The following is a 21,369-nucleotide window of genomic DNA, read 5'->3' as shown; positions in this document are numbered from 1 at the left end:
GCCTACGCGTGTCCCAAGGGCTCCCGCACGCAATGGGACAGTTCCCTTGTGAATTGGACGAGTTTTCACGCGAGAAAACTCTCCAAACTCGCAATCTTTCGTGATGGAATTGTGCGTACCTGTGGGGGATTAGCAATTAGCTAATCCGGTTCCTGTTCAGAAGGCTCTTGCCTTGGCAAACGCGCATAAACCCCCAGAACTGTACATAGGTCAAATGAGAAGCCCACTAGTGGGGCATAACATACTGTACGTAGGGGAGAAAGAGAGCAGTATGTAGCGTGCGGGGCATCACTCCCGTCACCATACTGTGCATAGAGGGCAAGGTAAGCATTCCATAGCTTCTGTACCTGCTACAATCCACCTGAGGCTGAAAATGGCGCCCCCTTTGTTGATATGCAGCTCGTTTTTGCCTCCCAGAGTGGCAGAATCGCTCACAGGCTGACACGTCGCCCAGTTTCCGAGTTTGGGCTTTCCCTGCTAAAAATATCTCAACTGGTGCGTCAGTTGACTTGGCAGCAGAGCAATAAAATGTTCCCCTTGTCATTCCAGAGCTAATGACGCGAACACATTTTCTGGTCAAAAATAGCAGTTCCCTAAATTTTAGGAGATGCTTCCATGGCGTCCCTATCGGTCTCCTGACCATCATTGAAGACTACCATTTGACCACCATCTACAATGTGGGTTAATTTAGTGGCCCCTTTCAACTTATAAAGTTGCAGTGACTTGACGAGTGGCCCAAATTCCAGTTTGGCGCACACGAGCTTCCATACTCATCAGAATTCAGTGCTAACTGGCCCGGGCAGTCCCTGTCTGACCGACCTAGATCCCCGATGTGAGAAACCCATTTGGCTGCAGCCGTTTCACACTGGCCATGCAATGTCCAGTTGCACCTTTTCAAGGGTTTTGGGACAAACAAGTAAAAATAAAATAAATATATCTAATACTTATTTACGGAAGGCAACAGGAAAAATACACCTCCTGGTGACACACCCCACCCTTGAAATACTGCAAGCGACCTCGCTTGCATGCCAATAATACATGCAGATATCTCCTGATATCACATATATTCTATGATGGGAATCCATGATATACATGCTTCCGGAAATGTAGCGTTGGACGATTAAACAATCCCACCAACCTGGCTACGACACATATATCAAGCATAGAAGTCTTCTAGTGTACTCTTGAGCACAAACTTCTCTAGATAAATTCTGTATGGAAAGAGTAGATACAATTGCTTAACTACTCTCTTGAGCATCATGAACCATGCTCTTGCCTTGCTCCAAAAAGGCTGCATCAAGTCACTGTGGGTTCCATTTGAAAGGCTTCAAGATACAATTGCAATAGCTGAGGTGAATCAAGCAATTCAGACTCTTCCATCCATTTGGCATCTAATGATGGATAGTTCTTGAACTTCACCAAATAGCGTCTTGCAACCTTTCCTCTAACCTTTCTTTCTTTATGTGCCAATATCTGTTCAGGAACAAGGATTTCATCCAATTCTTCCACTTCGGGTTGTTCCTCATCAAGCATATTCTCTGGCACATCACCAACAAAGGGCCTTAGAAGGCTGACATGAAAAGCATTATGTATTTTCTAGCCTTCTGGTAGCTTTAACCTGTAAGCTACATCGCTGATCTTTTCTGAAATCTGAAAAGGACCATAATATCGCATACTGAGCTTAGGAAACAAGCGTTCCTTGCCTTTCCTTTTCCTTAACTTGGCCTTTTCAAAGCGCAAAAGTACCCAATCACCAAGTGAAAATACAAGTTCACGATGGTGACGATCAACAGCTTTCTTTTGCTTAGCCTGAGTCTTCTCAAGAGCAATCTTTATCTTCCTGTATGTTTCATCCATATCTTGCACATACTTGTCTGCCTCAAATATCTTGTCCTTTGTCTGCAAAATGGGTGGGACTTTCTTTCCTCCTTCCACTATCTCAAATGGTGCCTTACCTGTTGATGTATGCACAGTGTTATTGTAAGCATATTCAACCAATGGGAGATGGTGTTCCCAAGTTGCCTTGTGCTCTGAGACATAACATTTGAGTAGGTCCAAGACAATAGAATTTGCCTCTTCTGACTGTCCATCAGTTTGCGGATGAAACGAAGAAGAGAACTTGAGCGTAGTGCCCATGTTCTCAAACAATGCCTTCCAGAAAATACTCGTCATACGTGGATCCTTGTCACTGACAATTGACTGAGGCATCCCATGATATTTAAAGATATTGCTCATGAATATCTTGACCATGTGTTCTGGCTTTATCTTCTTCCTAGCAGGAATGAAATGGGCTTGCTTACTGAACCTACAAATGATAGTCCAAATCCCATCATTTCCTGTTTGCGTCCTTGGAAGATCAAAGATAAAGTCCATTGCTATACTTTCCCATGGCCTATCAGGGATCGGCAATGGCTGCAACAATCCCGGTTGCTTTTGTCTGTCAAATTTGACTTTTTGGCATACTAAGCATGATCTTACAAATGTGTCAACATCTTGACGCAAAGCTGGCCAATAGAAGAATGCCTCAACCCCTTTCACTGTCGCATCAATTCCACGATGCCCAGCATAAGGTGGAGCATGACTTTCCATCAAAATCTTTGGCCGTAACTGTTTAGTAACGCATAACTTTCCATGCATCATGAGAAAGTCATTCTTAAGCATATAGTGCTCATGATGTTGCCCATCAACAAGCTGGTCATAGATCCTTGCAAAATCTGAATCTTCAGCATATTGTGTCTTCATTTCGTCTAGTTCACAATGGTACGGAATTGACACTGCTGAAATTTGGGGCTTTCGTGACAACGCATCAGCCACCACGTTCTTTTTCCCTTGCACATGCACAATCTGAAAATGGAACATTGTCAAGATGTTTGCCCATCGCATGTGCTTCTCAGACAACTTCGTCTGTGTAAGAAAATATCGCAAGGTTTGATGATCCATTTGGACAACAAAATCAGCCCCTAGCAAATAGTGTTTCCAACTAGTGAGAGCATGAATTACTGCCAGCAATTCTTTCTCATAGACTTGCAAGTTCCTTTGAGTCTTCAAAAGAATTCTGCTCTCATATGCGACTACTCGGCCATTCTGCATTAAAACTGCACCAAGACTATGGCCACACGCATCACATTGAACCACAAAAGGTTTAGAAAGATCTGGCAAAATAATTACCGGATCTGAAGTCAGCTTCTCTTTCAAGTGTTTGAACGCTAAAATTTCCTTGGCTGTCCACTTGAAAGTAACTCCTTTTCCTTGCAGTGCATGGAGTGGAGAAGCAATCTTAGCAAAATTTCGGATGAACCTCCTGTAATAGGAACATAAGCCTAGAAAGCTTCGAATGTCATGTACGGACTTCAAGTCTGGCCATGACCTAATTGCTTCCACTTTAGCGGGATCCATGCGTACCCCATCCTTTGAAACAATGTGCCCAAGGAAGTGAATTTCTTGCAAAAAGAACTCACTTTTCTTCGCATTGATGAGTAGCCTATTCTTGCGTAGCTCATTGAAAACTGCGGTCAAGTGATCCCTATGCTCCTCTTCAGACTTTGAGTAGACAATCATGTCATCAAAGAAGGTACCCACGAAGTTTCTATGTGGTCTAAAAATTTTGTCTATCATTCTATTAAATGTGGCAGGAGCATTTGTGAGACCAAATGGCATGACAAGAAACTCATAGAGACCAAATGTTGTCCTGAACGTAGTCTTATGGACATCTTCTGGTCTAATGCGTATCTGATGATACCCGCTCTTTAGGTCTATTCTTGTAAACAATGACGCTCCCTCAAGCCGATCAAGAATGTCATCTATCCTCGGTCGGTATGGGGAACCTGTTCTTGATAGTATTCTTATTCAAGGCGCGATAGTCAATGCACATGCGCCATGAACCATCCTTCTTCTGCACTAAGAGTACAGGCGAACAAAAAGGGGATGAACTGGACTGAATCAGCCCCTTCTCTAAAAGCTCGTTGACCTGACCCATAATCTCTTTCTGCTGGGTTGCACTAACCCTGTTTGGTGGTCTATTCGGTGGACTAGAACCTGGCACAAGATCTATAGTATGATCCTCAGGTCTCTCAGGAGGTAACTCCCCTGGCAAAGAGTCCGAAAAACAATCACTGAAACCACTCGAAAAAGTTGACCTGTCTTTATCTAAGGTAGACAAATTAGATACAACTTGAGGTACTTCTTTTGCAAAGATCAAGTACGCAGAAAGATGATTCTTTATTACAGATGAAATAGCAGAAGCAGAAACAACTGGAACAGACTCGCCTTTAAGCTTTACATCAAGGACATGAGTCTTTCCTCTATGTACAATGGTAATCTTTTTGTTGTAAGTATCCACCATAACATGCAACCTGTAACACCATGGGATACCCAATAACACATCACAGCCCTGAAGCGGCATAATATGAAATTCTTCCGCATCCACATAGCTCTGAATGTGCAGACGAAGCTTTCCCAGAATGGGAGTAACAGGCTCTGAATGTCCTGGGCATGCCAAACCTGCTTCGCCTGTCATACCCATCTCCTCTGCACGAATGCCCAACTTTGATGCCAATTCTGGTGATATGAAATTTGCACGGGCTCTTGGATTAAAGAAAACCAGCACTGTCTGGTCTCTAACTTTGCCCCAAGCTCTGCACAGCTCCGTGGCATCTGTGTTTGGCTGATCTCCAACCAAATCTGGAACAAGTCCTGCACTTGGCTTTGGCTTCTTCCCTTTATGGTCTGACTTGTCATCCTTATCCTGTGACTTCTTCTGTGGGCACTCATTTGCAAAGTGTCCTTCCTGTTCACAAATGTAGCATTTCTTGGCCTCCCTAAGAGCTTTCCTTTCTTGAAAAGTTTTGCCAGAAAAATGCCTTTTTTGTCCTTGTCCTCGTTCCGAAGAAGATTTAGACTGCTTCTTGGACGTATCAGCTTCTTCAGTGGAGGGCTTCTTTGCAGGAGACTCAGAAGGCTTTGCTGCAACATTGCCCTTGGCTGAAAACTGTTTGCCCTGGGTCCCTTTCTTGTGGCTATTAAATCGATCGGAATCTCCCTTCGACAGATTGTTGGCCACTCTTGCATTCTCTATCAATTGAAACATATTCATGACATTAGTCTTTGTGCAGTAGTCCCTGATTTTCTTGGGCAATCCGCAACAGTACTTCTCAATTTGTTCTGACAAAGGCACAAACCTGTAAGAGGTGACTGGCAACAGTGCGGCCCAAAACCGTTTATTGTACTCTTCCAGATCCGCACACTGTTTAGCATTCAACTCGTGCCATTCCGTCATTACATCCACTTCAAAAGTGTTTGTTAACCATGCAGGCGCAAAAAGTTGTTTGAATTGGACCCACGTTGTTGGGACTTGACCTTGGTTCAACAATGCGGTCCACCATTGAAGCGCATTCCCTTTCAAGAAATGGCAGCCTTGCGTATCTTTGAAGATTCCGTGAAGTTGCCTCCAGCATAAGCTGCATCGAACTGCTGTATGAAGGTCAAAGCCTTTAATTGGTCCTCAGTTCCTCTGAAAGTTTCAAACTTCACTCCCTGCCCACCTTCCTTATAATCCTTAGGCTAACTCAAAGGAGCCACATTATCATAAACAGGTGCCTGTAACAGTGGTGCTCCATGAGTGTTCATTCCAGCAAACGCATCAACTGTTTTCCCTGTCATATCTGCATTTTGTACGTATGGCTGCGAAAAACCAGCCATACCAAATTGTGTTCTAGGCACTCGAAACTGGCCATAGGCACCCTGAAAACCAGGTTGGACACCCATGTTCGCGTACATAGGGTTACCCATGCCTGTTTGCATTGTCCCGAACACATTCCCTGGCATATAACCTGTGGAAGGTCCAGCCATAGCTTGAAACACTGAACCACCTCCAAAACAACCGGGATAAGTATTAGGTAATGGAAGGGTCTGACGCATAACCTGTTCATTGCTCCCTTGACCATTCACAAACGGTTCCTGTCCACCTAAAGCAAGTTGCTTTGGATCATTGGACACCACTAGTTGCTCAACCACATGGGCTTTCCCTCGAGCATCATGAGTCCTCTGCGCATTGGAATCTCCTTTTCCTGCAACGGCTCAGTCATGCCCTGTGTAGGAGGCTGAAAACCCTGTGTCGGAGCCTGTAAGAATTCCTGCATCCTTGGGTTGTTAGCCAACTGTTGAAACATGTCCATGCAGCAACGCAGTTGAGTTCTAAACAACTTGTCCTCTTCTTGAAGAGTTGAAGGAATTTTCTCTGTGCCATGTGAGGAAGATCCCTCTTCAGGTACTTGGTCTCTCTTCTCTGCCATATCGACAAGCTCTGTGTTGCTTTCACCCACAACAATCCACGCTGCACTTTTTGAAGAAAAAGTGACTATTCCGTCGATGGAACCATATAACCGGCCTATACAACGTAGAGGGCGGTACTATTTCAATTACCTGTTAACTTTACACAGAGCACTGAGAAGGGAAGAGAACACAGTTGCGTCCAGCGACTGGAATGTCACTGCGCACACGAGACCGACACCCTGTAGGCCCCAAAGATTGGCGCCCCTTTCGGTATTTCTTTATTCAAATTAAGGTAGACGATCCGACCACTTAGCACAAGCTTTCACAAAGCTGTCCAAACTTGGCGAGGGCTGAAAACGCAGGTTTTCGACCGGATTTCGACAGCATAACGGCGCAAAAACACCTGTAGGTCAAAAACACCTATCTAGGACAGATTCCCTCGATATTTGGAAGCTTTCTGGTGAGCTGTCACAGAACTTCAGCGGGCTGTAATTCTCTGTTTTTCACTGCCGGGAGCCCAAAAGCCTGGACACGCATCCCAAGGCTCTCACGAGGCTTCCCCGATGTTCGCAGTTTAGGTGTGAAACCCTAAACCTGCAGAAAAACACAGCAGGCTGTAATTCCCTGTTTCGGATCGTTTTTAGCGGAGCGAACACGCCTACGCGTGTCCCAAGGGCTCCCGCACGCAATGGGACAGTTCCCCTGTGAATTGGACGAGTTTTCACGCGAGAAAACTCTCCAAACTCGCAATCTTTCGTGATGGAATTGTGCGTACCTGTGGGGGATTAGCAATTAGCTAATCCGGTTCCTGTTCAGAAGGCTCTTGCCTTGGCAAACGCGCATAAACCCCCAGAACTGTACATAGGTCAAATGAGAAGCCCACTAGTGGGGCATAACATATTGTACGTAGGGGAGAAAGAGAGTAGTATGTAGCGTGCGGGGCATCACTCCCGTCACCATACTGTGCATAGAGGGCAAGGTAAGCATTCCATAGCGTCTGTACCTGCTACAATCCACCTGAGGCTGAAAATGGCGTCCCCGTTGTTGATATGCAGCTCGTTTTTGCCTCCCAGAGTGGCAGAATCGCTCACAGACTGACACGTCGCCCAGTTTCCGAGTTTGGGCTTTCCCTGCTAAAAATATCTCAACTGGTGCGTCAGTTGACTTGGCAGCAGAGCAATAAAATGTTCCCCTTGTCATTCCAGAGCTAATGACGCGAACACATTTTCTGGTCAAAAATAGCAGTTCCCTAAATTTTAGGAGATGCTTCCATGGCGTCCCTATCGGTCTCCTGACCATCATTGAAGACTACCATTTGACCACCATCTACAATGTGGGTTAATTTAGTGGCCCCTTTCAACTTATAAAGTTGCAGTGACTTGACGAGTGGCCCAAATTCCAGTTTGGCGCACACGAGCTTCCATACTCATCAGAATTCAGTGCTAATTGGCCCGGGCAGTCCCTGTCTGACCGACCTAGATCCCCGATGTGAGAAACCCATTTGGCTACAGCCGTTTCACACTGGCCATGCAATGTCCAGTTGCACCTTTTCAAGGGTTTTGGGACAAACAAGTAAAAATAAAATAAATATATCTAATACTTATTTACGGAAGGCAACATGAAAAATACACCTCCTGGTGACAAAAGCACTTTACATGAAAAGGCTTCAAACTCAAAAGCTTGTGTGTAAGGATTCTAGTCGCTAATCCTTAATTAAGTACTTAAACTCATGATTAAGACTTAAGAAACTGAAACTAAACTTAGAACAAGACTTAGAAGACTCTGTGTTTGATTGATTGATGACTTGTTGAAAACTGAGTACAATAGGCTCCTTATATAGGAGACGAAGAGACAAATGAAAAGACATGTCTCTTAGTGAAGAGACATGATTTTATACGTAAAGACACATCCTTTCGGCGAAGAGCTGCAACCATTGGGCGAAGAGTCGCCCCCGTAGAGCGAAGGGGTGTAACCAGTCGTCGAAGGAGTGTGGCTTTTGACGAAGAGACACGTCTCTTGAGCGAAGGGTCGTGACCATCTAAGCGCAGGGGTTCTGCTTGGCATGGCACTTCGCATATCTGCAACTAGGAGTAGATGTATTGCTGTTAACATAGTCACAATCGTGACATTCCCTCCCTCTTTAAATAAAACCGAGGGTAGTTGTAGAAACTCCGGGAGAAAGAAATGTAATGTTGTTGTGCTTCTGCATCCAAAGCTCTTTCTGTTAAGTCCCACGTCATGGCACTGTTATTGACCATGACTATTTTGCCAAACTGAAAACTGATCATATCTGCAACTTGATAAGTGCCTTTGTCAAAGTCTTTTGTAACTTCGAGCTTTGTCCAAGAAAAGATTGAATCTGTATTTGCTTCGAGTGAAATTATTGGTAAACTGACTTGAGTTTTCTGTTGAATGATGATCATTGGTTGGAAATCTGTAAGGTATTCCATTGGTTTGTCTGGAACAGTAAAATCCTCCTGAAGGGATGTCGTAGACTGAGACAGAGTAGTTTTTGAATGTATATCCATCTATAAAGGTCTATCTGTGGGACAAGTGGTGTCCAAAGATTCATTTGCAGCGACTAAAGGCGTGCTGCAATAGTTTGTATCTGCTTTATCCTTTGCATCGTTGAAGGTAAGGATTGAAGTCTTCAAGTTTGAAGAAGAATCTTCATTCACCACCGCATCTGGTATCTGTTCAGAGACAAGGACTTGGTTCTGCAAGGGTGGTGACGAGGCTACTTTTTCTGCCTGGATCACGACCAAAGAAGGGGTTATGTGCTTGTTCGTTGTCATACAAGAATTGAAATCTTCTGAATCTTCAGCTTTCTCAGCGGGTATTAAGGCTTCCAATTGAGAAGGGGGAGGTCGAGGGAGCTGTTGCATCTTAGACCTCTGAAGAATCCTCTTGCACAAGGAAAGGATCAATAAATCTTCAACTTTACCACCATCAGATAAGAAAGACTTAAATGTAGGGCATGGCTCGCGAGGGGGAACTTGTCCAGCGTCACGGCGTTTACGACCGAGTACTCGACTAGGGTCGGATATCTGTGCCACTAAGTAAGCCCATCTTGATATTGCTGATGATCCTTTGGAAGCTTCATATTGCTACTTCTGTTGCTGAGGATTCCACTAAGAAGTTGGTTGCTTAGAACTGTAGCATTTACAAGAATATTCATGCTGAGACTTTTGTTGCTTGCACGATGATACTTTGCGTCTAGTTGTCTCTGAGAAACCATGCTTTGGGTGAGAAAATTTGAGTTCCGAAGGCTTTTGTTTGAGTGGCCCTTCCTGGTCGACCACTGAAGCGTCGGAAGAAGATGCCTGTATTGTTTGAGAAGCTGTTGAGTGACTCCGGGAAGCATTTTCCGTCTGCATCTGCTCGAAGCGAGTGTGAATTGATGCGAGGCTTGATGAAATTGCTGCCATCTCCTTTTTGAAAGTTTCTATCGGATCTTCGGTAATATATTGTCGTCGCCATCTTGTCTCCATCGCCGATTATGTAGCAATAGCTACTGGGAGAAGAGAGTGTGCTGAACCATTGTTGGGTTTTGCTTGTCTGCAAACCAAGCATCTAAAGCTTTGGTTGGTGAATTGTCAATAGCTGGAGGGTTCGACTCGGCTCTGCCCGGTTCTCAATTTCGAAACTGCCAAACTCACGCTGAAGAGGGACACCGGGGGCTGGTTCCTACGCGTGTAGAAGACTCAGCAAGGTGCGGGCTGCTGATGATCGTGAGTTGAAGAGGTTAACTTGTCCAGTGGCTGGAGCTTAACGCTGGCTGGAATTTATTATGCCAAGTGCCCAAAGGGGCCAATCTTTTTAAAAGTTTGGTTTTCTTAGATTAAAAGGGCCGCTTGTGTGGGAAATCGGCAACAAGAGGGTGCGCCCAATAACAGCCAGCGAATAGAGGAAGAGGGGCAGCCGTAAACATGGAGAGACGCCAAGGCGGGGCTGAAGAGGTGTAGGGAAGCAATCGCCACCAGCGTGCGCCAAGGTTGGGGTGCCGAGAGGCTCCGAATCTGCAATCGCATGTGGGTTTTTTTTATATACGCTGGCTGGTTATTTTACGCACACTGGCTGGGCTTTGTGGACTTACGCTGATGGTTTAATTTAAGATTGACTCAAAGTGGCCAAAGTTAATAGGGCTGGGACCAAACCTTTTTAATAAGTGTGTCCACTTTGGTATGAAATGTGCAAAAGGCACAAGGGTGAAAAGGCAATCACCAGCGAAAGGGTATATCCAGCGTGAGAACCAGTGTGAGAATTTCGAAAGGTATATATCCAGCGAATCAGCAACTTTGGGTGCGATCACTTGCAGAGGGTGCGCCCCTTCACCAAGGGGTGCCAGCGGAGAAGGAGAAGAGTGCGGAGCACGCGGGAGAAACGTCTATTGTACAGAGACAAGTGCCCAACGTCGAGGTCATACCTCCTTTTGCGTCCTCTGAGTAAGAGTAACTCTCCATCCCTTCTTTGGCTGTGTCCGGTGCGGGTGGGGGTTTACATGTGTCAACTACACCTTGCCTGTAAGGGCCGCCTTTCTTCTTCCTCCATTAAACGCCGGGGAAGGGAGAGGGTGAAGAGGGTAGCGGCAAGGGTGAGAGACTCACAACCCGCAAGTCCCGGGAAAAAAATTTTGCTCTGATACCACTGTAAGGATTCTAGTCGCTAATCCTTAATTAAGTACTTAAACTCATGATTAAGACTTAAGAAACTGAAACTGAACTTAGAACAAGACTTAGAAGACTCTGTGTTTGATTGATTGATGACTTGTTGAAAACTGAGTACAATAGGCTCCTTATATAGGAGACGAAGAGACATAAATGAAAAGACATGTCTCTTAGTGAAGAGACATGACTTTATACGTAAAGACACATCCTTTCGGCGAAGAGCTGCAACCATTGGGCGAAGAGTCGGCCCCGTAGAGCGAAGGGGTGTGACCAGTCGTCGAAGGAGTGTGGCTTTTGACGAAGAGACACGTCTCTTGAGCGAAGGGTCATGACCATCCAAGCGCAGGGGTTCTGCTTGGCATGGCACTTCGCATATCTGCAACTAGGAGTAGATGTATTACTGTTAACATAGTCACAATCGTGACATTCTGGTCCAAAAGCAATGCCAAAAAGTTGCCACCGTAAATCACGGAATTCCGTACAATTGGCACATCAGCACTGTCAGCGGAAAATCCAAAAACTGCCATGTCATCAGCTGCTACGCATGTGTGCGGGTCCTGCTTTATTGTAATCCTTTATGTCACTTGGGGCCCCATCGGACAGGGTCCCCATAAGTTGGTAGGACTTCTTCTTCTGTTACTTGTTCTCCTTAGGGTTTAGGCCCCTCGGCTAGCATCTGCAAGTTGGCTCCATTCTTCAGGGCTTTGACACGTCTGCAGTTTATGACATCATCTGTTGCATGCTGCCTCCTACGGAGTAGACATCTTCCTCAACAAAGATTTCCCATCCCGGCTCGATTTCACGTTGGGTTCACCAGGTTGTCGGGGATTAAGGGGTTCGAAAGACGAGCTAGGTCAGCACCGGGCTGCTAGCTGTGGGAGAAGAGAGAGAAAAGATATACCACACCGCACAATTGTCTAGTAACCTCTTTGAAACGAGAACAAAGTGCCAAAACAATCGAATTTTATAATGCCCACAAAATCCGACGCACAATTGCCAAGGCGGTGCCGTTAACAATACCGTTAACTTAATTAATTGCATATTAAGGAGTTTAAGCTTCTTTTTCAAAAGCTGGGGCCAAATTAACTTAGCCTATATTGATTTTGAGTATCCGTCGATGGTCGGCGTTGATGAATGTCAAATTTTTTTGTACGATTATCAAGAAGAAGAAAAACAAAAACGGTGAAGCTTTCCCTATGCTTCTCAAAACCCTTGGTTAGCCCTCCTAATCTCCTCGATTATGCCGCAGTTCCCTTGTTGCTTCAAGGGAGAGCTTCGGATTTCGAGCCTTGGTCGAGAGAGATTGAGAGATCAGTAGCCTTCTTCTTCCCTCCTCTAGCTTTAAAGCCTCTGTCGAGAGAGAGATCGAGATCAATTTTGGCCCCTTAAAGCCGCATCTGGCATACATAAAGCTTAAAACTAGCTTGTTATCAAGCCATGATCAGTGATCAATAATCAAGTAGACCTTTCAAGCATCCTTTTGATCTTTTTCCCATCATGAAAGCGGAGCTGCTCGAAAACAGGAGAGAAAGGTACAAGGAAAGCTTTACAGATTTTGCAGTAGTTTGACAACATCTATGCCTTGTATAGCTCTACCAAGCTGCACACTCCAAGGACTTGGCAAGCTTTCAAGAAAATTTTTGCCCGAAGTTACACGACTCTTTTGTTTAAGTGCAGTTTCTGGTAGAGTAGGGTATCCTGAAAATGCTTGCCATAGACACCCTGACAAATTATAACAAGAAATTCCTAGACATCTATTTTCTGGTCTCTCTCTTTAGATTGATAACCTTGGAGGCCCAATGATTGCTATATCATTGGACTGCCATGACTACTGTCTGTCCTAGCCAATTTCGTCTATTGAAGAGCTTATGGACCACACTGCGGTCGGCCATAGGTACAACAGCCACGCCATCATCCCTCCACGCTATTTTGTGAGTGTGTGTGAGGTTCTGATTTCTTTAATGGCCTTAGGCCCCTCGGTGAAGGTTTTAATAATTGGGCCACTCGACAAAAACTGGTAAGTTGGTAAGGACTTCTTCTTCTTCTGCTTTTGCTAGGGTTTAGGCCGCTAGCTTGGATATGCAGTTTGGCTAGGGTCTTCAGTGGCTTGACACACCAACAGTTTGTGACATATCCCCTTCTTGAAAGAAGAGTAGTTGTCCGCGATTATATTTGCACAACTCCTCAAGTATTCCATATTGGAGGTCTTGATATTCTAGCGTAGTAAAATTAGTCATCACACCTAGACCTCACGTGTCTTTAGAAGGGTCTATCAATGCAAAGTTACATACCCGAGAAATCTCACCCAAATATGAATATTCAGCGGTTGACACATCATGATGCAACACAGATGCTTCCATATGCATGTTACAAGACACAACAAACAACACCGTCGAGCACTCCTCCAAGACAGACGGTCTTAGGCATGAAACTACTCAATGACTACCTCCTTACTCCCCCCGCAAATAACCTAGAAAGGTCCGGGATATGAGCTTAGAGGACTGATACAACCAAACGCTCCTCAAACCGCAACGTGTGTCACTTGGAGGATCCATATACAACTAAACACTTCCCAGACCACTGGTCTACGTCGTTCAAAGGTGTTCCAGAATACAATTAAATGCTTCCCAGATCATTGGCCTGCGTCGTTCAGAGGTTCCGCATCATACATGAATACTCCTCTCAGGAATGTCGAGCCAAAGATATTCACAAGTCAGCATTAAAAACCAAGCGTTCTCACATTGGCACCAAAACAAGTTCAAAACAGATAAAATCCATTTCAAACAAATTATTTTCAAACAATTTCTCAAACAGATTCTCAAACAAAGTTCAAAAAGTGTCAACTTAAAAAGCATTCTCGGTCTTGGTTAGTCGAGCTGGCAGGGTGGAATGGCTTGCCTTTCTGGGACCTCCTCCAAAGTTAGGGTTAGGTTCCTTCCATAAGGTACGTTTTGCGCTGGCTGTGGTGACGTGGTAACAATGTATGTACAGCCCTTCAGGCGCAAGGCTTTTGGACCAGATGCTTTTAGACGTGGTGCTTTTCATGTAACTGCTTTTGGATAGGCCAAGGGCCTTCAAATATGTACTAAATGCTCACTCTCTGGCATTCTACCGCATAGAAAGCAGAGCGAAGCAAGAGAGTTGTACCTTGTTGAAGAAATATATAGAAATACGGAAAGGGGCGCCATCGTTTGGGGTCATTGCAATCTGGGAGTCCTACCACTCCGTGTCTCGTGTGGATTCTCTATGTCTTTCTGTTCAGTTGTTTGAAGTGCTAAACGTCCTTGTCAGTCTGTTCTTTTCAGTTGGCACGTGGTGCCCGTCCAGTTACAGGTAAAGAGTCTGGTCTTGTTCTTTTTGAGGTCAAGTCTTGTGCTGTGTGCAGGGTTTCTGCTTAGTCTGAATGTGTATGATGCTAAGCTTTCATAGACACGTTGTGGTGATCTTTTACGACATGTTTGTGTACTGCAGATATAGAGCTATCACAAGTGCCTATTATCGAGGTGCAGTAGGTGCTCTGCTCGTATATGATATCACAAGGCATGCAACATTTGAGAATGTTGAGAGATGGCTCAAGGAACTGAGGGATCACACAGATTCTAATATAGTAGTCATGCTTGTGGGAAACAAGTCCGATCTTCGCCACTTGAGAGCTGTGTCAACTGAGGATGGGCAGTCTTTTGCGGAAAGCGAGAGTTTATACTTCATGGAGACATCTGCGCTAGAATCTACCAATGTGGAGAATGCCTTTCAGCAGATTCTTACCCAAATATACAGGGTTGTGAGTCGAAAAGCATTGGATGTCGGGGAGGATAGTGTGTCGACGGTCCCTGGTCATGGCCAAACTGTTGATGTAAATCCCAAGGAGGTCAATTCAACTAAGAAGACAGGGTGCTGTTAATGCTTATGTAGTGGGTGATGAAGGCAAGCCCTTTAATGGTTGTGTTGCTGGCGTATATGGCGAGTTTCCTTATAGCTTTGCGATCACTTGCTGCGCAGGGGAGGGCGGCGAGAATAATGGAGTTGAGAGCTGGTATGTTGTTTATGATGTTGAACACAGATGGTTCCGTGCCAGTATGCCTCAATTAAAAGTGTCATAGAGAAACAGAAGGTTAGTAGGAAGAGAGCTATGGCGAAACATCAATCTGACATGATGGAAAAGTCAAGCTGGGTGAACTTTAATAGTTATTATACACAAACAATGTTTTATACTGTATTTTTGTGTAGCAATCTGATGATGGAACTGACTCTACACATATGCAATGTACTGTTTACAGCTCATTGCGTCCGAACTGTTGTATTTTCGGCTTTCCAAAACAAGCCTTAGTGAAGAAGGGCGTTAGGCATACATTGACACTTGCATTGAATGATTGAAATCTTCCTTGTCATTTTAGTTTGTAAATGGGAAAGTTGCTTCATATGGGTCTTTTTTCATTTTTGGCCTACATAGCAGTGATTTCATTCAACCCTCTCTTTTGAAGTTCGGGTTGGTCCATGTTTACGTTCTCTAATAGCTTTTTTTGGCTTTCTAAAACAAGCCTTATTGAAGAAGGGAGTTAGTTTCGCATGTGAAGCATTGAATGGTTGAAGGCCACCAGTAATTGGTGGCGAGCTTTTGTGATTCAGTGGATTCCAACCCTTCTCAAACATTTGTACCTTGCATTTGATGTAGCATATCAAGTAAGAGAAATTTTCTTAGCGAACCAGTTAAATGCATTCGGTTCAAGTGTACATATCAGCCGGTAATGGTGTAGAAATAGACTTAAAGACTCCATGGAAATTTATAAAGACGCTCTAATTATTCACAGAGTTGTATGATTTGTGCTTGCCGCTTATCTTTCACTGAACAAAAATTATTTGGCATGCATACGAGGGACAAGTGATTGTGTAGTTCACTATCTTTGTAGCTGTTGTCGGGTCACTCTCTCAGGTCGGTGACACGGATTATGCATGAATCGCTATATGTGTTCAAACTTCTATTGCCTTTTTGAACAGCTATTTCCAATACACTTATGCCAAATGTCAATATCCACAAAAACTCATGAACATACATTCATGCTTTACCAGAGATTGCATTATGTGGCAAGTAAAATGCATTGACAAGTGAAGATACCTATGGTTTATATGACTAGGTGTAATATGTGTTGCTTTATTAATGGAATGGTCACCTTCTTGCATGCCTAGTGCATGGACAAGTGATAATAAAAAAATCACCTACATGTACGTGTATCTGATGAATTAAACCATTCCACAAGAGATGTGCTACAGAGTTGATAGTTTTAATGACTCCAAAATGTCGTGAAGGTTAGCAGGGCAAGCACTGCCCATACTGAACTGAAAAGGTGTCCCTTCTTGTCCCAACCCTTCTTCGTGGGATGGCCAGTAAGCTATCGTGCCCTTTTTGACCCCTACTCAGATATCAATTCATTGTTACCATGGAATGTTGTGTTCAGGATCCCCATTGCCCTGTGTTAAGAAGATCCCATTGTTGTCCAAACACTTTTCTCACCAAAGAAGAAAGCCTTCTAAAAAAGTCCCCCCCTTTGGATTGGCTTGCTCCCCTTATGCGAAGACATGGCGACAGATCTCCAAGTGGGAAACCCGAAGCAATCCAGCAATGCTCCACAATCTTGAACAAATTACTGTCTACATGATTGAAAGTGCAGTGTGGCATGCTTAATGGGATTTACAAGAGGCTGGGAAATGGCATGGTGGCATCAAATTTCACCACCCATGTTGGTTCATTTTGAATGGAGGTCTGTCAAAAAGGCCTAGATGGAGAGTGGAATCCATTTTTTCTACCGATGCATTCTGATGCTTCATACCTGCAAAGAGAACATGCACTATTACAGGGATCATGGCATATGAAACATTATGGATTCATGTAGCATGAGGAGCTTCTCTCTTTAAATCTACTCGGAGAAATATAAATTTTGTATTGTTTAGAGCCTTAGTATATTTAGACTTTATTTTTAAATATGGCATATCCAACAGCGAAGTCCCGTAGCTCAGTTGGTTAGAGCGTTGGTCTTATGAGCCGAAGGTCGCGGGTTCAAGCCCCGCCGGGACTATTTTCTAGAACGATGTCGTCTGGCGTATGGAGGTCAGACCGCCTACATCTTGCGAAGTCTGACGAATCGAGGTCAGTCTACAAGCGTGTCCTGTTTCATCCTTAGTCTCTTTTGTGCACGGGGTATTTATGTAGTAAGTAGTCCACCTTCTTGGATATTTGAAAACGCTGGTTCTAATTCTAATTTGGACAAGGGGACCAGCTGATCTGGCCAAGCCAAAAATGTTAAAAAATGCTTTAAAAACCTATTGATTCTCTCAAATCTATGTTCTCCCTCCAAGCCGTCTCTCAAACTTTAAGCTCACATAAAAGTCCAATTTAGAGGTGAGATTCTCTCATAGCCATGTAGCTTCCCCCCACCCCCGGTTTCCCTTGTCCTCTCCCCTTTCAAGCCATTTTGAACACGAGTACGGCCGGCCGCGGCCTCTCTCTCTCCTTCGCTCCCCCACTTTTGGCTTATAGCCTTCATCTCGTAGATAGTGACACGTGTAAAGGGTCACTACCTTCGCCATATTATGTTGGTAGATTAGCTGGTACATGAATCATGATTCTCACCCCTTGCCTAGCTATGTGATCACTTACAATATATTGGCCATAACGCCTCACCTTTTTATTGGCAAACAACATTAGCGCATCGCTTTTTCACTACTTGTAGGCTTCCCCTAGGAAACTTCTACATAGATATGATTACTATTGTTGGGTGTGTGGGCTTAGTCTCATGACACCAACTACTTTTTGGGAGAACCCTACATTACTATGTGGCAATATTCCACGTGACATGCGATGAACTTTGTCTAATTGTACATGAGCCCAAAAGTGTTCCTTCTCTTCATGGGCCGACCCCGCTTTCTAAAAGAGCTAGGTGGAGATGCATTGTACTCTTATGAGTTGTATGTAGTACATGGTCATACTAGCTCTAGATGCACTATGAGCTCTTGTTTAGAGAGCACCTTTCGTACCCATTTCATTTCTGCAATTCTAATTTGGTTTGATTATCTCATGTATAATGGTGTACTTGTCATTTATTATGAATGTGCAATTTTGTCGGTCTCAAGTCTTTTGATTTGATAAAGCTTTATCAATTCCATGAGCTTGTATTGCTTCATGTAGTTCTTCTCTGCCATGCTTATCTTGATCCCATACTTGCAGTTTTACCATCTCTAGCTCTTGTAGCTATCACATCCACATGTTAACATGCCTGATTGATATATTTGATACAGTCCCTTCTTCAAGCAAGTAGTTTGAAGTTGTTGCTTCAAATGCATGTATGGGCACAAGGGCCAAAAACTCCTATATTAAGAAAATTTGACTAGTGGATAAGGGGCCAAAAGAAAATGTGCCATGAACCCATTACAAAAAGAGTAGATTGAACTTGAAATATTGTTGTGCTTTGATGATGTTATCCAATGGCATGTCTTACATAGTGTGCTTCATAGTTGGTATATAAGGATATAATAGTCCAGGTGGTATGAGTGACCCCTTGATAAAATTTTCAAGTCAAATGACTTTAAAAATTATAGAGAGAGAGAGAGAGAGATGAACAAAATAAAAAATGCAATGAGAACGAACCAGAAAACCATAGGGTGTACAACAGAGGTGGCTTACATATCTACATTGAGATGCATGTGACCTCACTGACGATGTTGGTGTAGAATGAATCAATCGATTGTGTCAAGCATAGGAAGCTAGCCTTTGGTGGTGTCCCATAAAACTAACAGCTTGGAGGTCCGAACAATCATAAATGGAGTTCATGTGCTACACAATGCTTGGAAGCCCAAATGAGAGGCTACTATGGCGCTACTATGCATTTGAGAACATGTGCAATGCCTAAGAGACAAATGTTTGGTTCTCAAGAAATACCTTTTTGACACCTTGGTGACACTAGTGCTCCTTTATGGAATTGAAGTATGGGGTGGAAGCATCTTTAAGCCTACTTGGAAAGTTTGAGATTTTCCAAAACATTTTCTCACAAACTTTCTTCAAGCCAACCCACAAACACCATGAAGTCGCGGAGCGGAGCGTGGGTCGACTCTCTCTCTCACACACACACACAGTGAGCTTACACAGTACAGTACGCAGAGATCTGTTAGAAGGGTTATCTCTCAAATCCTTAGTATTCACAAAGAATATGTTAGTATATACAAAGAGTTAGAGGTAAGTGAGTTAGGCGGGCGGCCGGCCATATCCGCATAAGAGGCCACTTGGGCTTTAATCCCAACAACCTCCCACTTAAAGTCCAATGTGGCACTTTAAGTAACTGTAAATCTATGAACATAAATGTACAAAGATTTACATGGCTGCCATCTATCCAATGCCCAATAACTCACGACAATGCACAAAGCCCTCTCCTGGAAGTCCCTTTGTGAGTAGATCAGCAGGATTGTCCTTGGTGTGGATCTTCAGCAGTTGTATCTGCTTGTCTTCAAGTACTTCCCTAATGAAGTGATACTTCACATCAATATGCTTAGTCTTCGAATGGAACACTGGATTCTTTGCCAATTGTATAGCACTTTGACTATCACAATATAACTCTGGCATATCTGCATTGATTCCCAAGTCTGCAACCAATCTACCAAGCCAAATAGCTTCTTTGCATGCCTCATTTGCTGCAACATACTCAGCTTCTGTAGTAGACTGCGTAACACAATCTTGTAATCGAGATCGCCATGATATGGCACCTCCAGCCAATGTAAAGACATAGCCTGATGTAGATCTCCTCTTATCCAAGTCTCCTGCATAATCTGAGTCAGTGTATCCTCTGACACTCAAATCCTGACTACCATAGCATATGCGCATACTCTTTGTATGTTTTAAGTATCTCATGATACCTTTCACTGCCTCCCAATGTTTCTTGCCGGGATTTGACATATATCTGCTAACCACTCCCACTGCAAATGCAATATCCGGACGTGTAGCAATCATTGCATACATCAAACTACCCACTGCAGACGCATATGGAATCTTATCCATTTCAGCCTTTTCTTCCTCAAACACAGGACAATCTTGTTTGCTAAGTTTCACATATGGTGGCAATGGAACACTCAATGCCTTTCCCTTCTCCATATTGAAACGTTGCAAAACCTTGTCAATATACTCTGTTTGAGATAACCAAATCAACTTCTTTGATCTGTCTCTCTCAATGCGCATACCAAGTATATGACTTGCCTCACCCATGTCTTTCATGTCAAACGATTTTGCCATCTTTGACTTCAAAGCTGAAATTTCTTCCAAGTGTTTGCCAGCAATCAACATGTCATCCACATACAAAATAAGGATCAGCCAACTGCCATCCTTAGCCTTCTTTGTATATAGACAGTGATCGAACTCACTACGTTTGTAGCCTTGAGAAAGCATAAACTGGTGGAACTTATGGTACCATGCCCTCGGTGATTGTTTTAAGCCATAAAGACTCTTTAACAACTGGCATACCAAATGTTCCATGCCTTTCTCAACAAACCCTTCTGGCTGCTGCATGTAAATTTCCACATCTAAATCACCATGCAAGAACGCTGTCTTGACATCCATTTGGTGCAACACCAAATCCAATATAGCAACCAATGCAAGAAAGCATCTCAATGTAGTCATCTTGACCACTGGAGAGAAGACTTCATCAAAGTCAATGCCTTGTTCTTGCTTAAAGCCCTTGGCAACAAGCCTTGCTTTGTACTTTGGCTGACTATCATGAGCGGTGATCTTATACCTGTAAACCCATTTACAAGGTAGAGCCTTTTTGCCCTGTGGTAATTTAACCAACTTCCATGTCTGGTTTTTATGCAGAGCTGTCATCTCTGACTGCATGGCCAACTGCCATTTTTTCGAGTCAACCACTTGTAATGCTTCCTTGTAACAAGATGGTTCTCCGCAATCTGTGAGCATGACATAATTTAGAGATGGCACATAACGATCAGGTGGTTTGGAGACATGCTCAGAACGTCTCACCACAACTGATTCTGCCTCTCTAGCCACTATAGGCTGTTCCTGAGCCTGACCATGCTGTCTTGATGTGCTAGCACTAGGTCCATCTTCCCTGAAGACAACTCTTCTGATCTCCTCTGTCTTCTCTGGCTTAGCGTGAAACTTGGCTTCATTGAAATGCACATCATTGCTACGAATAAGCTTTCTGGACTCAGGATCCCAAAGCCGGTAACCCATCTCGCCCGATTCTCCGTAGCCAAGAAATATACACTTCTTGCTCTTTGGTTCTAACTTATTTCTGAACTCCTTAGGAATATGGCTATAAGCTTCACAACCAAAGACTCTGAGATGCTTATATGAAGGTGCCTTGCCTGTCCATAGCATCTCGGCCACTGCACTCTTATCTAGAACCCTACTAGGAGACCTATTGATCAAATGGACTGCTGT

The 21,369-nt window shown here is 43.9% G+C and overlaps 1 protein-coding gene and 1 non-coding gene across 2 annotated transcripts in view; both read left to right on the top strand.

Moving 5' to 3' along the window:
- LOC147422560 (ras-related protein RABA1d-like) overlaps positions 1 to 15,371 on the top strand; it is a 41,287-nt gene extending 25,916 nt beyond the window's left edge. Inside the window, exon 2 of the mRNA XM_086503608.1 lies at positions 14,409 to 15,371. Within this exon, the coding sequence (XP_086359734.1) occupies positions 14,409 to 14,838 (430 nt within the window). The 3' untranslated portion in view covers positions 14,839 to 15,371. The remainder of the gene's footprint in view (positions 1 to 14,408) is intronic.
- A 1,563-nt stretch (positions 15,372 to 16,934) lies between these two features.
- TRNAI-UAU (transfer RNA isoleucine (anticodon UAU)) lies at positions 16,935 to 17,008 on the top strand. The gene has a single exon. It is a non-coding gene; the product is annotated as a tRNA-Ile (tRNA).
- The last annotated feature ends 4,361 nt before the right edge of the window (positions 17,009 to 21,369 follow it).

This window comes from Adiantum capillus-veneris, chromosome 27, assembly GCF_014529385.1.
Source record: "Adiantum capillus-veneris isolate H3 chromosome 27, ASM1452938v2, whole genome shotgun sequence".
Classification (NCBI taxonomy): Eukaryota; Viridiplantae; Streptophyta; class Polypodiopsida; order Polypodiales; family Pteridaceae; genus Adiantum; species Adiantum capillus-veneris.
This window is presented reverse-complemented; position numbering and strand designations above follow the sequence as displayed.